At 35.1% G+C, this 16,780-nt stretch overlaps 2 protein-coding genes across 2 annotated transcripts; both read right to left on the bottom strand.

The window, feature by feature from the left end:
* Nucleotides 1–2,181: 2,181 nt before the first annotated feature.
* LOC145032036 (caffeoyl-CoA O-methyltransferase-like) lies at nucleotides 2,182–3,326 on the bottom strand. Its single transcript, XM_078980705.1, has 3 exons — nucleotides 3,092–3,326; nucleotides 2,722–2,998; nucleotides 2,182–2,619 (listed from the first exon to the last, which is right to left on the bottom strand). Exons 1-3 carry the CDS (start codon nucleotides 3,253–3,255, stop codon nucleotides 2,326–2,328), a joined length of 735 nt encoding a protein of 244 aa, XP_078836831.1. The 5' UTR covers nucleotides 3,256–3,326; the 3' UTR covers nucleotides 2,182–2,325.
* A 4,699-nt stretch (nucleotides 3,327–8,025) lies between these two features.
* LOC145032037 (caffeoyl-CoA O-methyltransferase) lies at nucleotides 8,026–9,076 on the bottom strand. Its single transcript, XM_078980706.1, has 2 exons — nucleotides 8,842–9,076; nucleotides 8,026–8,722 (listed from the first exon to the last, which is right to left on the bottom strand). The coding sequence occupies exons 1-2, from the start codon at nucleotides 9,003–9,005 to the stop codon at nucleotides 8,152–8,154; spliced, it is 735 nt and encodes a 244-aa protein (XP_078836832.1). The 5' UTR covers nucleotides 9,006–9,076; the 3' UTR covers nucleotides 8,026–8,151.
* Nucleotides 9,077–16,780: the final 7,704 nt, after the last annotated feature.

Here is a 16,780-nt window from a genome sequence, read left to right on the forward strand (position 1 = left end):
GTCATAAATTAATTGGTATTAATTTGGTGACTTAAAGAGATTAATTAAATAAGAGGGTATAAACTGTCAATTGTTTGATAGTTAGACTTTGGACTATAAATCCATTAGGATGGACTTTGGACGGTTTCTAAGAGCTTTAGGATAGCTCAAAATAGTCCATAAGGATATCTATGGAATGGATTTGGATAGCCTTAAGTGAAGATTATCCAATTAGGGTTTAGGGTGAAACCCTTAAGGAGTCTAAAGGTATAAATAGGCCCTTGGGGTGTGGAATTCGTGGACAATCTTTCAGAACCTAAAGCAAGGAACCTCTGGTCGAATTCCATCCCCTATCCTCTCTCCTAAATCATCTTGCTTGCTATTCGTGTTTGTAAGCCATTAGAGGAGTGACAATTGTGACTCTAGAAGCTCCAAGACAAGAAGATCAACAAGGAACTCAAAGGTATGATTCTAGATCTGTATTAATGTTGTTGTTTAACCTAATTAGCCATTAGAAGTCTTGGATTCAAAAGCATGTTTGATAGAAAGCCTAGATCCAAGCAATAGGGTTTTGCATGCGCACATAGGAAAGTTCTTATGGCTAAAACCCAACAGAATTTTAGATCGATTTATTTTTAGCCGACACAATCTAAGCGAGAATTGAAGATCTCATTAATAGGAGCTCAACGATATAAAGACAGACGAAAACGGATGTTGGGTGACAAAGTTATGAATTTTTAATAGATTTTAACTGTCTAAGCCTGTTAAAATATATAACTTTAAAAATAAAATCAAAATTAGGCGAAAGAGTCTAAATGAAAGTTGTAGATCACATCGCTATGTATGCGTAAAAATAAAGAATGTCAAAAACACGGCTCGAATGCGAAGGTTACGGGTTTTAGAATATAATTAATTTTATATTAAGTTACGAAGGTGACACGTGGCGTAATCTCAGCCACTACTTCCTCCCACGCCTTCACACCGGACTGCGACACCTGGCACCAGTACGGCAAACATAGTACGCCCCGCGTACTGCAATACACACAACGTAAATCAAAGTTACGCCCCATGTAACCCAATTCTCCAGCCTATAAATAGAGTCACAAATCATTTCATTTCTTCACACCTGTCTCAACCCTTATCTCCCAAACACCTCAAGCCTTCTAAATTTTTCTCCAGCATCTCATAGGTGCTAGAAGCGAGTCCCAGAACACTAGAAGGCCCTTAGAAGAAGAGCTTTCGGCTCAAAAGTTCTGTCTGCGTAGAGCATGGTTCCTCGCTAAACCCCCTTGTAAATGAGTTATGCTTACCCTACTTTAAGTATAACTTATGTTTAAGTTCATTATTGTTATTATGAACCAATAAACAAAATTTATTAGTGATTCAAAGTCGTTATACTGACTGATCTAATTACAGGGATGATGTCTAGGCTTTAATTTAGTGAGGTGTTTAAAGTGCTTCATTACTTTATAGATCATGAAAGTAGACTTTGAGTTAATGATAAATCTAGACTAATAATTAGTTGGAATAAATATTAGACTAAAATCTAGTAATAATGATACTAGGTTTCGTCGAAGGAAAAGAAAATTGTTAGAAGCGAAGCGCTGCCTAAATTTTGAGTTATCACTTTAACAAATGAGTGCATAATAGAGCTTCTCACACTTTTCCCCAGTGAACCTTTCGATGAATGTAACACACCCATCCTTGTCCATTCCTGCGAAATCGATGTCCGAAAACCTCTGAGTAATTCCACCGGTGTAGTGTATGAGGTTTCTGGCGAACATTCCTTGGAAGTGGACATCTACTTGTAAGAATACGGGTTTCATGCTTGAGGATTCAGAAGCAGCTCACAAAAAAGGGTTTACCGATGAAGTGTTGAACATTGGATGTAAAATGGCTCTTTTATAAAGCATATAACGACATTACAAAGGAGACGACTAATTAATGACATGGCATTAGACGAAAATCACAGTTAACATCCGATGTGGTGTTAGTAGAAGGAGGTGGACTTGAAATGACCGGCTAACCCCTTCAAAATTGAAATAAAGACTTAATTGACCCGACAAAGAGTAATTCGTTCCTTTATTAAGCCACAAAATAAGTTAAGTGATTAAATGGGTCAACCCTAGAAATATTATAAGGCCTATATCATTTTTCCTTTTTGTTTTTGCCAAACACAATTGCTCTCTCTAAAAGAGTCAATTTTAACAAAAAGTATTGTTATAAGTTGTCTCAGAAAAGCAGAATATTACAACCCTCGTTCTCTTACAAGACTTGGATACACGAATCTTAAAAAAGAAAAAAAGAACAGTTGTATGTGTACGAAAGTTTATCCGTGATATGTGATTAACTTATACGACGACACAAAGTGATTCCATCGCCGACCGGAAGTTGGCAAATCTCCACCCTCGGATCAACGGCCAGTGCCTTGTTAAGCTCTAACACGAAATCTCTGTAATATCTAACATACTTCCTGAGTGGTGCATCTGGTGGGGCCACTAAAGAACCGTTCCAAAGGGTGTTGTCGTAGCCAATGACACCTCCAATTTTGATAAGGTCAATTAACCTTTTGTGGTAGTTAAGATAGTTGTCTTTATCAGCATCCACAAAAATAAAATCAAACGATCCATGAAGTTTCACCTGTAGTTCAAAATGTGCAAAGCAAAATGAGTTTTCATAATTTGGAGAAAATATATATTAAAAAAAAAAAACAATATCTTTTATATGTTTGTAAGTACTTACATCATTGACCATTTCATCAAGAAGAGGAAGAGCAGGGCCTTCTCTAAAATCAATCTTGTGTGCAACACCGGCTTTCTCGATGATCGGAAGGCCAATTTCATAATTTTCACGGTTTATGTCCAAAGCCAATATCTTTCCATCCTCTGGGAGAGCAAGGGCCGTAGAAAGAAGGGAATAACCAGTGTAAACACCAATCTCCATCGTGTTCTTGGCATTTATGAGTTTGAGCAGTAGATTCAAAAATTGCCCTTCATCCGCAGATGTCGTCATAAGATTCCTATATGTCAAATGATAAGCAGCAAAAGATTTAGAAAAATGAATCCATAAATATTCTGTATATAGTAAACTTTGGGTGAGTTAAGGCACTTACCATGGGTGTTTAGCAGTGACCTCACGTAGCTCTTTCATGGATTCTGGCTCTCTCGGGTAAACGCTGGTTTCCAGAATGTATTGATAGAGAGCGTCGCTTTGAAGGAGGCTCTTGTGGCCAACTTCTTGGTGTTTTGCGGGTTGAGCTTCTCCGGTAGCGGCCATTCCGATGGATGTACGGTGTGTGAAATGTTGGAAGGTATTATATTAGGCTGTAGAAGTGAACCTGAGATGAAAGGAGAAAACTTTTCGAAATATATAGGGAAGGGAGTTGGTGAATTATGACCGAGGAAGGTGGTGGGTTGTTGCGGTTGATCGTTTCAATTGTTGGTGACATGTTGACTTTGCCAACCATCATGGACAAGACGAATCAGGAATCCGACTTGGTAAGCTAGCTCCGTTATTTTATGATATGTCATGCTTACTTCATTTGTTCCTGTAACAAAGCCTTTGAGGTTGTTATTTAGATGCAGATTAGGTTAGCTTAAATGTGTCATCAGTCTTGGAATCATTTCTACTGCAAATCATTTTTCAGCTATATAAATTTTCACGAAAATATACTTCCAATTAAATGAAATATTTAGGGCGGGGCTTTTTTTAGTCATTAATTAAAGATGTTAAAAAATTTACTGTCATAAATAAAATAACTGGTCTTTTAAAGTAGAAAACATAGCCCGTTATAAGGTTGAACCGAATGGGACTCTCGGCGTCCGATGTGAGGACGACATGCCGGCAGAACATATTCTTGTCGGTAGTTGTTTTCCAAATAAAAATTAGTATATATATATATATATATATATATATATATATATATATATATATATATATATATATATATATATATATATATATATATATATATATATATATATATATATATATATATATATATATATATGAGATTTTGAAATTAAATAGTCTTGTTATCTGTGATTATAGCGATCGATGTGTCAGTGGTTGTTCCTGATCGTACATCGAGACAATAGTGGAAGGTTTACGCCCGATGTCTTTGATATGACCGCGTTGAACATCCAAAATTCTTTCAAAATATGTTTTGTATATTCTCTGATGTCAGACCACTTGCTTCAGAAGAAGCTTTAGTTTGTTGATTGATCTCACCTTCAAAAAAATGATTAACATCATAATATATATATAAATACTTATACACAAATATAAATTAACCACTTACATATCGCTGATCGACTATAACACTACTAAATAGCCCTTCACAATCGGTATTAGCCCTACGTAATGCTTCGAGTTTACTGATGTTCTATTTAACATAAAAATTTGCATTAATTATACTTTAAATTAACAATTAAGTACATCATACCTTAGTTCTTTGAAACAGGCATTGCTATACGAGCATGATCCTCCTCTGTTTACAAGTTGTTGTTCTGAACGAATTCCTTTGTTTGCCTCCGAACACTTTATAAATTTGGGCATTTGAAAGTGTTTGACTGCATGCACCCAATTTTCAGGTGATCAACCCTTTGGTGGTTGGCGAACACCCTTCGATATCTACAATCCCTCTGATATTTTGAAAATAAGTATGTGCTTTAGTTTTTCGGCCTCTATAATTTTTTTTGTATACTCACATCAATGTTATGCAACAACTGAGCATGCTGGGGGATCCAAATTAAGCTTATAAAAATTAAACTTTCTCTACAAACAAAAAAAATTAGTTAATTAAATACCAATCATAAATAAACTTAAAATATTATCATATAAATAATTTACCTTCATATGCACGATTGTGACATTCCTTAAAGCGGGGAAAACGTTGTACCAACCAGATACGCTAAAAAGGATGTTCTGCCACAAATATTGCCCAAGTTCATGCATCAACATTTTTCTACATTTTCCAACAGGGGAAAATGTGAGCTCCTATCGAAATCCAAATCAATAGGCTTTCCCTTGTTTGGTTGTATTAGCTTTGTGAGTTCGATCTTTTTAGATAATCCTTGTCTTTTTTTTTGGTAGCTCAGCTAAAAAATATTTGTCATGATAGTTTATAATAAGTGAATAAAAATAGCTAATAAATATATATTATAATAATAATTACCATCCACTTCATGTTGTCTGTGACTAAAGCCTAAATGAGATGGTGGATCCTCGACTCCACATCCTAAGCCCGTCATATTAGCCATCATGTAAAATAGTATCACCCAACTAAGCCTCATATATAGCCTATAAAATTATAAGATGTACCATATAGAATCACAATATGAAAGTTAAATGATACACTTTCCAATATAGCATCCTACTTTTTTTTTCTTCATTTTTTCCATTATAACATTGTACTTTCCAAATAAGCCCTTAAAAGTTAAATGATGTTCCATTCAGTACATACATACATATAATACATATAAATACAAATACTCATATTGTATATACATACGAATACACTTTCCAATATAGCATCCTACTTTTTTTTCATTTTTTCCATTATAGCATTATACTTTCCAAATAAGCCCTTAAAAGTTAAATGATGTTCCAATCAATATATATATATATATATATATATATATATATATATATATATATACACACACACACATAAAAAATACACATATTGCATTTACATACAAACAAACTTTCCATTATAACATCCTACTTTTTTTTAATTTTTTCAATTATAGCATTGTATTTTCCAAATAAGCCATGAAAATTTAAATGATGTTCCAATCAATACATGCATACATATACATAAAAATACACATATTGCATATACATACAAATACACTTTCCATTGTAGCATCCTACTTTTTTTTTCAATTATAGCATTGTACTCTCCACATAAACCCTTAAAGGTTAAATAATGTTCCAATCAATACATACATACATATACATAAAAATACACATATTACATATATACATACAAATACACTTTCTATTCAAACATCTTACATTTTTTTTTCTTCCATTTTTTCCATTATAGCATTCTACCTTCCAAATAAGCCATTAAAAGTTAAATGATGTTCCAATTAATACATACATACAAATACACGTATTGCATATACATACAAATACACTTTCCATTATAGCATCCTACTTTTTTTTTCATATTTTTCATTATAGCATTGTAGTTTCCAAATTGCATACAAATAGACAAACTATATACATAATTTTTTATACATACAAATATATATATATATACAAAAATATTACACATCCAAAAACACATATACATACATCATACACATACAAATACACATATATGATGCACATACAAATATATAAAATCATATATACATACATCATACACATCCAAAATACAAATATATATATATATATATATATATATATATATATATATATACACACACACACACAAATCCACATATAAATACACTTCTATATACACAAAATCAACACATTATATATAAAAAATAGAAAAAAGAAAACATGTGGTGTGGTGGTCGTAACGACAGATTCCGGCGAGAACAGTGGTGATGGCATCTAATGCTGGTGGGAGTTGACAATAGCAGTTCTACCTTGGTGAGGATCTCATATTTCTAGCAAAATACTCGAAATTACTTCAGCCAACAGTTATATTTAGTGGGGAGAGAAGAAAATGAAATGAAAAAGAGAGAGAAAAAAAACCGAAGTCTCACATATTAATGTCGTGGGAAATGGTGCTTCGGAGCCACATTTTGGGTTGCAATTGTTGAGCTTTGTTGTTGATATAGTGGACGGCGATGTGGCTTTAGATGGAGAAAGTTAGGGTTTCACTAAGGTAGAAAGGGAAATCGACCGAGGAAGAAGATGCGACGGATTGGGAAAGAACGAGGGAAGATAGGTATTATTTGTGAATGGGTACTAGTTGTGACGGGAATTAGCAGCGACAGTACCCTTTAGTAGCGATGGGCGAAGTAATAGAAACGACACCTTTCGAGGGAATCTTTGGCGATACTTTTTTCGAGTTTTAGCGACGACCCTGTCGTCCATAAAGGTTTTGCCGCTAAAAGTTGCATACGATGTGGATTTATTGTCTGTTGGATGAGGCACTAAATCAATGGCCATGATTTCACCTCAGCGTTTGACACAGACCGATGTTGAATAGGCTTTAGCGGCCACGCACACCTTCAAGGGCAACAAATAATACGAAAATTATTTGTCGCCGCTAAAGGCTATTATTCTTGTAGTCTACGGCCAAATTTGAAAAATAAATTCTAATAAATAACTTTCTAAATAAGAGTGGAAATTTTAAAAAGCAAGGAAAACAGATATTATTTCAATCTATCTGGAGCTCTGCCCTGTCGTTATCTTTTAGTCGATATATTGGACGCCTCCAAATTGTTTACGGATTATAAGTTATGTTCGTTTTAAGTTGGGCCTCTTTTGATCTGATCGGAATTTCTCTCACTTGTCCATAAAGCTTCCCCATATTATTTATGTGCTCTGCATAACTTCCAACAAGGTTGATTATAATATATTTATGTTTATTACCTTGCTTGATATTGCAAAATCTGAATTTGTTTGATTATCAAATCAGGATTTTCTGTAATGTTTAAAATAAATGAATAAAAAAAAATAAATAAATAAACTTTTCTTTAAGTAGCAGTTGGTGTCCTTAATCATTTACTTGGTCACTAGTCTGTTGCTAAAATTTGTCGCAAATTAATGATAAATTTATGGGTTTCTGGCCATTTGATGGGTTTCGAAGTTGTGGTAAACTTGATTGGAAGAAGCACGGCTTTATTGGCCACTGAATTTCGAAGTATCCAAAGCTAAATTCGTCTTTTAAATTATGCCATGTTCTTTTTACAATCTGTCGCTAACTACCATGATACGATGAAATCTTAAAATTTTTTTTTAATATTTTCAATAAGATTAAAGGCCAACCAATTCAATATACAATTACCGAAATAGAGTTCCTATTGTGTATGATGACATATTTCTAAACTTGAAATATTTGTGAACAAGGTTAAATGATATATAAATATACAACATTATGATTAAGCAATTTAAAACATGAATGCAAATTGTCGCATTACAGAAAGGAAATAATTAATCAAATCATTTACAAGTTTATTTTGGCTGAACCGTTATATGTGATTAGCTTATTCGGCGACATAGAGTGATTCCATCACCCACAGGAAGCTGACAGATCTCTACTCTTGGATCAGCAGCGAGGGCTTTGTTGAGCTCTAACACGAAGTCTCTGTAATATCTAACATACTTCCGAAGTGGGGCATCTGCGGGTGCCACCAAAGACCCATTCCAAAGGGTGTTATCGTAGCCAATCACTCCCCCAATTTTAACAAGATCGATTAACCTTTTGTGGTAATTAAGATAGTTGTCTTTATCCGCATCCACGAAAATAAAATCGAATGATCCATGGAATTTTACATCTCCTACCATCTGGTCAAGAAGAGGAAGCGCAGGGCCTTCTCTAAAGTCAATCTTGTGAGCAACACCTGCTTTCTCAATGATCGGAAGGCCGATTTCGTAATTTTCACGGTTTATGTCCAAGGCCAATATCTTTCCATCTTCTGGTAGAGCAAGCGCAGTAGAAAGAAGGGAATAACCAGTGTAAACACCGATCTCCATAGTGTTCTTAGCATTTATGAGCTTAAGAAGTAAGTTCAAAAACTGTCCTTCGTCAGCGGATGTCGTCATAAGATTCCTGCATTTAGTAGTACAAGTAAAACAGATTAGACAACGAAAAGCACCCACAATACTTTTATGGTAATCCTGTTAATGTGTTATAACATTACGAAATGCATGCACTTAATTATGACTTACCAAGGATGTTTAGCAGTGACCTCACGTAGCTCTTTCATGGATTCTGGCTCTCTCGGGTAAACACTGGTTTCAAGAATGTATTGGTAAAGTGCATCGCTTTGAAGGAGGCTCTTGTGGCCAACTTCTTGGTGTTTTGCAGGCTGAGTTTCTCCGGTGGTGGCCATTGTGAGGAATCTCTGTTGTGTTAGTGTGAAATGGATATTAATGGTGGGTTGAAATGAATCTGAAATTGAAGGATTGGGTGTATGGGAATATATACGGAGTGAGCATGGAGGATCGGAAGGTGAAGGGATGGTGCCGGTGCGGTTGTGGTTGTGGCCTTGTTGTTGGTGGGGTTGGTGAGACTTAAGCTTTCATTGCAGATGTGGACTTCGCCAACCATAGTGGAAACCACGAGTTGGTAAAACTCACTTGTTTAATTCTAGTTTTTATAATAAAAATATATGCCAATTTAGTTGATCGGTTTTATTAAGGGTGGCGACTGGTTCCAAACACGATACAAACCGGACCGGTGGCGGAGTTAGATGGATCGTTGGGTAGTATAGTACCCAAAAAAAATATTATTTGTAAACATGTACCGCACCCCCAACTAAAGAAATTATAACATGTTTTTTATTGTCCGATATTGAATAGCTACATATAATATATATTGACAATGTTTGTACTACCATATTAAAATTTCTAGTTCTGCCACTGAACTGGACCATACCCGATTGGAAGCAAAATTGAAGACCCTCAAAGGAAGAACCCAGGACTCCAGGAGTAAATCGGTTCTGGTTTTTCAGTTCCAATACCCCCAAACCCGATTTTCACAAACTAATTTCCGATCAAGGATTCAACGCTCAAGATAAGTGCGTCAATATGTAAATGGCGAAAAGATTACTGGTATATAATTTTTTTGAAGAAAAAAAATTGTTACATTTGTTATGTAATTTTCTATATTTGATATTATGTTTATCTAAAAATTAGAAATTTGTTAGTATGATCTTGGTAATACGCCGGTAATGAATTACAAACACTCACCTTAAGTGTTTTCTTATTTTCTTTTTTAAACAAATATAGAAAACTTCAAAAAAAACATAAAATCAAATATATTAATACTAGAAAGTCTTTATCGGTAGGTTTCTTAATCGATTTAGTCTTTATCTTTTTTTTTAGTCAATTGAGTCCTGAATAGATTGCAAGTTAACTTAATCAAAACAGGATTATTAGTGGGTTAACCGGTTAGTGAAACATTTGTTTTTTTAATGTGGATTATGGCATGGCATCTAAGGGTTAATAAACGATTCCCTTCCATTAAAACAGGGTTTGTGCATTTGAAAAGTGTTGCAGCCGGTGAAAAACGAGATCATCCAGAAAAAAAAAAAAAAAAAAAAAAAAACTTGTTGCAGTGCTTAAGAAGATAATCTCCACTACGTTCTAGCTCATCGATTCCTGCAATGTATGTAAAATGTAGAAATATTTTTCCTATATGTTATTGCAGTGTCGTACGTGTTGGATTAGGTATCTAAGCTCATAACTATAATCGGTATGTACTTGAATTGATGGTAGCATAGTCCTTTTGGTTTGCCCTCAAACCTAACAACTGCACAAGGAAATTATGAGAGGAGAGATGTTGATTTATTATAAGATTAATAAATTAATATAAATTATTTATTAATATGTTAAAAGGTTAATATATTAATTAGAAATCATAATGTTTAATTAATAGTTAGCCAGAAATTAATTAGAATTGATTTTGGGGTTAATTGTATTAATTATAAAGTGTAGGGACTAGTTTGCAATTATCAGATAGTTGAGTGGAAGGTTCCGGAACCACATTGGAAGTGGGTGGATGAAATCTATTGCGGAAACCCTAATGATTTCATCCAAGGGGCTTAGATAAGGCTTTTGGATAAGCTTAGGCCCTAAGCAAAGGAACGTTAGGGTTTTCCTTGAACCCCATATACTGCAGCTATATAAGGAGCCTCCTGGCTCCCAAAAGTGGCACTCCTTCTTTTGAAGAAACCCTAGGCCGAAATTGCATACCCTAACCTCTCTCCTCACAAGTTTCCTTCTTGCTAGCTCTTAGACGTGATTCCATTAGAGGCATTACAATTGTGGTGCTAGGCTTCCAAGAAGATCAAGATCAAAAGGATTACCAATTGTTTGCTATAACAATTGAAAGGTATGTAACTCTAAACCCAAATTTGTTATTTTCGAAAATAGCCTCTCTCCTTAGGGTTATTGTTTTGCAATTCAAAGTTATATGTTCAATAGTTAAAACATAGATCCAAAGTAGGTTGCATGTGAACTTAGGAATTGTTTTTCTAGTTTATTTGTTTTACCTAAATCCCCTCAGTGGTATCAAAGCGGGTTTTGTTTTAAATTGAATAGTTATAATAGTCGATTTGCAAATTAGGGTTTATAGCTATTAAACCCTAAAAGGCCACGCTTTTCCTTTTTAGGGTTTTTGGTTCAAAGGGTTTTTTCGAAACACCCTAGCCTCCATTAACCCTAATCGAAATTAGGGTTAGGGTTTTGAAAAGACCTAGCCTCCTCCCTTGAATTTCGAAATTGCTTATAATATTAGGGTTTTATTTTATTTTGGATAATTATTGCATAATTGGATAATTATTATCTAATTGGATAATTGAGAAAAATAAGGAAATTATTGTATACACTAATTTTTGAAATCCAGAGGGATATGGATTAGGATTAAATTAATTGTTTAATTTGATTAGATAATCCTTAAAAAATTTAATAAATTAAGTAAAAGTTGATTAATATATAATTATTAAATCTAGTTTCTTGGTTTATTTTAAACTTAAAAATTCATTTTCGAAAACTTTAAATAAACCCTAAAGTTTTAAAAAGTTTGAAACACACCTTTTATATATATATATATATATATATATATATATATATATATATATATATATATATATATATATTAATTAAATGTTAAATATTATATATGTATAAGAATTGATCAGTCAAATCGCTAGTATGCTTCATTAATGAAGCTAGTCTATAAGGGGGGTATAAGGAAACTGTTTATAAAATGGTGGTTGAATGGGTGTCCACTCTTACCCACCGCTTTCTTGATTAGTGGATGGTCGTGAGCAGAACGGATTTGATAGGACAACTAAATCTCATTAAAAGTATAATGTTATTAATGAAGTACTAGAACATTATTTTACAAAATCACAACTCTAGTTACTTTAGAAAAATATGAAAAGCATGCTAACCCATGAAATTACCTATTATGTTTTATTGGTCGTTAGTGGAGCGTGTGTGGTTAACCAGCACACTAGTAGGCACTAATAAAGAGTAGTAATGGGTATCTCTTAATTATCATTTTGATGGGGCGTGTGTGGTTTACCAGCATTTCAATAGATAATGATAAAGACAATGAGGTTACCAAGCACATTTTCATGGTTATTCACATCTTGTTTGTGATCCTCGGTATCCCAGTCACAAATACAAGAGCATAATCCGAGATTAAAACATGTCATTGAATACTTTCAATGTATCTCAAAAGAATTAGGAATTTCACTTCATTTCCTCCTATGGTGGATATTGGTGAATTGTCATTCACATACCTATATGAAATTTACACTTGGGTTTCGGCATCCCATTTCTAAGTTTTGAATCACCATAGTTGGATCCTAACCTTAATATTTTATCTTTGGGTTATTATATTGAGGTATCCTGAAATCTAACTAAAATTATCTTTCTTTTCAGATGTCTACTCCAGGAAACACTTCTGCTTCATCATCCTCCAACCACAACTTCTCTTTGCTCAATATTTTCTCCAAAGTCGTCATGGATGGCTCAAACTATAACGATTGGATGCGCAACATCAAATGGCGCTTCGTTTTGAGGACAAAGAGTATGTCCTTGAAAAAGATCTCAAAGAAATTGATGATTCCAAATCTACTCTCGAAGAATATGTTGCCTACAAGAAGCACTATGACGATGCCACCAAAGTGCTATGCATCATGGTTGCAACCATGTCCCCAGAACTGCAGAGGTACTATGAGGACTACTGGCCTTTTGAGATGAATAAGGACCTTATGGAAAAGTACCATAAGTGAGCTCGTCATGAAAATTTTGAGGAAGTCAAATCACTCATGGCTTGCAAGAGGAAGGATGGGGAGTCGGTTGTTAGTCATGTGCAAAGAATGCAACACTACATAGAGCGTTTGTTCAAGATCAACATACTCTTTGATGAGGAATTGGCCATTGACATGGTCTCGAACTCGTTACTCGAGTGTTATGGTCACTTCATCCTAACTTACCATTTGAACAACATCGAGCAGACATTGGCCTAATTGCACAACTTCTTGCAGATAGTAAAGGCATGAATGAAGGGTAAAAGTATAGCCTCCATTCCTGCTAGTGCCCCTGTCTTGGCTATTGGACACGGAAAGCGGAAAAAGAGGAAAGGTCCTCCTAAGCAAAACTGGAAGGGCAAGGTCCAAGCTGTGTCATCTAGTAGTGGCCCAAAGGCCAAGCCCAATGTTATCATTTCACATGTTTCCGACCCAAAAGAAGCTGATTGCTTTTACTGCAATGACAAAGGGCACTAGAAGCGAAATTGCCCAAAATATCTACAAGATATCAAAGATGGCAAAGTGAAGCCATCTTCAGCAGGTATTTACACTATTTCTTCTAATAACTCATTATCTTCTCATTCGGGGGTCCTTGACACATGATGTGGTTTTCACATCTGTTCTGATTTGCAGGGGCTAAAAGAAAGTGAGGAGGTGGAGCGAGGGAGAATAAACTTGATCATGGGGAACAGAAAGTCTTCACCAGTGACCAAGATCAGAGTTTATCAACTCTTTCTTAATTATGATGTTAGACTAGATTTATTGAATTGTTACTATTCGTCTAAGATGACGAGAAACATTATTTCATTTCATGCATTGTTCAGACAAGGTTTTAAGTATTCTTTTAATGATTTGAATGGTTCCATTTCTGTTTATAGAATGGTGTTTTTGTGTTTGAAGCTTTACCTTGTGATGGTGTGTATGAAACAATGAATTGTGTTGATAGCTTAGGTAATAGTGTATTTAATATTGACTTGTCTAATAGTGTAGACAAGGCATGCTTGTGGCATTTTCGTCTTGGACACATTAACAAGAAACGCATAGCCCAACTCCAAAAGGATGGAGTGTTGGAATCATTTGACCTAAAATCATATGATATGTGTGAATCTTGTCTTTTGGGAAAAATAACAAAATCACCTTTCAAGGGATCTTGTGAAAGTGGTGAAGGTTTGTTAGACCTCATACATACTGACGTGTATGGACCCTTCAGATCAACCAAAAGGGATGCTAATTGATTCTATGTGACTTTCACTGATGATTATAGTAGATATGTCTATATTTACTTGATCAAACATAAGTCAGAAACCTTTGAAAAGTTCAAAGAGATTAAAAATGAAGTTGAGAATCTATTGGGCAGGAAAATAAAGATACTTAGATCCGATAGAGGCAGACAGTATCTTAGTATTGAGTTTAACGACTATCTAAAAGAGTGTGGGATAGTTTCATAATTAACTCCTCCTAGGACACCACAGTTAAATGGTGTTGCTAAGAGGCGTAATCGTACCTTGTTAGACATGGTTTGTTCTATGATGAGTCATGCTTCGCATCCTATTCACTTCTAGGGGTATGCCTTAGAGATAGCCGCCCACATCCTCAATCTTGTCCCTACAAAGAAGGTTGCCAAAACACCTCACGAAATGTGGACATGGAAAGTTACCTCATTAGTACATATTAAACTCTAGGGTTTTGAAGTTTTCGTAAGATGAGAGACTCACGAAAAACTAGCAACAGAAGTGAGAAATGTGTTTTCATTGGTTGGCCAAATTAGTCTTTTAGATATTTGTTCTATAGACCTAGTGAAAACATGGTCTTTCTGGCACGAAGAGGAGTCTTTCTAGAAGGAGAGCTCATATTCAAAGAGGACACTGGGAGTCCCATTGACCTTGTAGAAATTCAAGAGTTAGCCAATGAAGGAACCTTAGACGACACTAGCATTCAACCATAGGAAACAATTCTTGTTGAACCAGTTGATAACTCATTACCTCTTCGAAGATCCACTAGGGTGAGTGTGCCACCTGAGTTATATGGTTTTCATATTACTTCAGATGGTGACACATTCACTAGTGATAGGACAATGATGAATTTAGAAGAACCAGTTACTTACAAGGAAGCAATGGCAAGCCCAGAGGCTTCCAAATGGAAAGAGGCAATGGACAGTGAGATAAAGTCCATGTATGACAACCAAGTTTGGAATTTGGCTGATAGTGCACCAGGTCATAGGACAGTTGGGTGCAAATGGATCTTCAAGAAGAAGACATACATTGATGGAAATGTGCACACATTCAAGGCTAGACTAGTTGCAAAAGGTTTCACTCAAACCCCAGGGGTTGACTGTGATGAGACCTTCTCGCCAGTAGCTAAAATTAAATCTATTAGGATATTGCTCTCTATAGATGCCTTTCATGACTATGAAATCTGGAAGATGGAGGTCAAGGCTGCTTTCCTTAACCGGAAGTTAGTTGAGGATGTTTACCTGAATTAGCCAGAGGATTTTGTTGATGCAAAGTTTCCCAATAGAGCGTGCAAGGTTGAGAAATCCATTTATGGATTGAAATAAACATCTGGCAGCTAGAATCTTTGATTCCATGTGAAAGTCAAAGAGTTTGGTTTCTCTAGGAATGAAGATGAGTTTTGTGTATATATCAAGGCTAGTGGGAGTATAGTGACTTTTCTGGTGGTGTATGTTGATGACATATTACTCACTGGTAACGAAACTCCAACCCTGAAAGATGTTAAGTATTGGCTTGGAAAGTGTTTTTCCATGAAAGACCTTGGAGAAGCTGCCTATATTCTTAGGATTAGAATATTGAGAGATAGAAAAAAGACACTAACTGGACTTAGTCAGAGCACATACTTGGAGAAGGTACTAAAGAGGTTTAGTATGGAAAATTCCAACAAGGGAGAGCTACCTATCCAAAGCAATACCAAATTGAGTAAACTCAATGCCCGAGTACAGATGAGGAAATATCTGACATGAGTCGTGTACCATATGTTTCCGCTGTCGGATCGATCATGTACGCTATGAAATGTACTCGCTCTAATGTAGCATTTTCTCCGAGCATGGTCAGTCATTATCAGGGAAATACAGGTAGAGCTCATTGGATAGTGGTTAAGAATATACTTAAGTATTTGCAAAGGATAAAAGACTGGGTCCTTGTGCTTGGTGGCAAAGATACTTTGAGAGTAGATGGTTACAATGATGCTAGCTTTCAAATGGATAAAGATAACTTTCATTCTCAATCTGGTTGGGTAATTCTACTAAATGGAGGAGCAGTTACTTGGAAAAGTTCCAAGCAAGATATGATTGCTTATTCTACTTGTGAATCAGAGTATATAGCAGTGAGTGAAGCATCGAAAGAAACATATTGGTTAAGGAACTTTATCAGAGATCTCGGAGTTTTTCCGACCATCTAGGAGCCTATGGAACTATTCTGCGATAATGAAGGAGTGGTTGCTTTAACAAAGGAACCCAGAGATCATGGTAAAACCAGAAATATCGACAAAAAGTACCATTTCATAAGACATGGAGTAGAAGAAGGCCAACTTGTTGTAAAGAGGGTATCATCTGAGGACAGCCCAACAAACCCCCTCACAAAGGGTATGAGTAGGGTTAAGCATATTTAGCATGCTCGAAGCATTGGACCGAGGGATGATATTAGTTTTAGTAGTTAGATTAGTTTTCTGAAACTTGTAACAAAGTCAATGTAATTGATTTTTGGTGATTAAATAATAAAGTATTATTTATGAGTTTATTTACTACCTTTTGTCAATTGTTTATTATTGTGTTTCATATTTTGCATGTTTAACTTCCCAAATAATATGATTATTCGAACTCCACAGTC

Source organism: Lactuca saligna, chromosome 2 (genome assembly GCF_052625555.1).
Source record: "Lactuca saligna cultivar CGN05327 chromosome 2, ASM5262555v1, whole genome shotgun sequence".
Lineage (NCBI taxonomy): Eukaryota > Viridiplantae > Streptophyta > Magnoliopsida > Asterales > Asteraceae > Lactuca > Lactuca saligna.

What these genes read in the sequence shown, in the direction of transcription:
- LOC145032036 (XM_078980705.1), bottom strand. Translation starts at nt 3,255, where the DNA reads ATGGCCGCTACCGGAGAAGCTCAACCCGCAAAACACCAAGAAGTTGGC. An exon ending in GTCACTGCTAAACACCCATG is followed by an intron (nt 2,999 to 3,091) that starts GTAAGTGCCTTA and finishes TTTGACATATAG; the next exon opens with GAATCTTATGACGACATCTG. An exon ending in TTGATGAAATGGTCAATGAT is followed by an intron (nt 2,620 to 2,721) that starts GTAAGTACTTAC and finishes TTTGAACTACAG; the next exon opens with GTGAAACTTCATGGATCGTT.
- LOC145032037 (XM_078980706.1), bottom strand. Translation starts at nt 9,005, where the DNA reads ATGGCCACCACCGGAGAAACTCAGCCTGCAAAACACCAAGAAGTTGGC. An exon ending in GTCACTGCTAAACATCCTTG is followed by an intron (nt 8,723 to 8,841) that starts GTAAGTCATAAT and finishes TACTAAATGCAG; the next exon opens with GAATCTTATGACGACATCCG.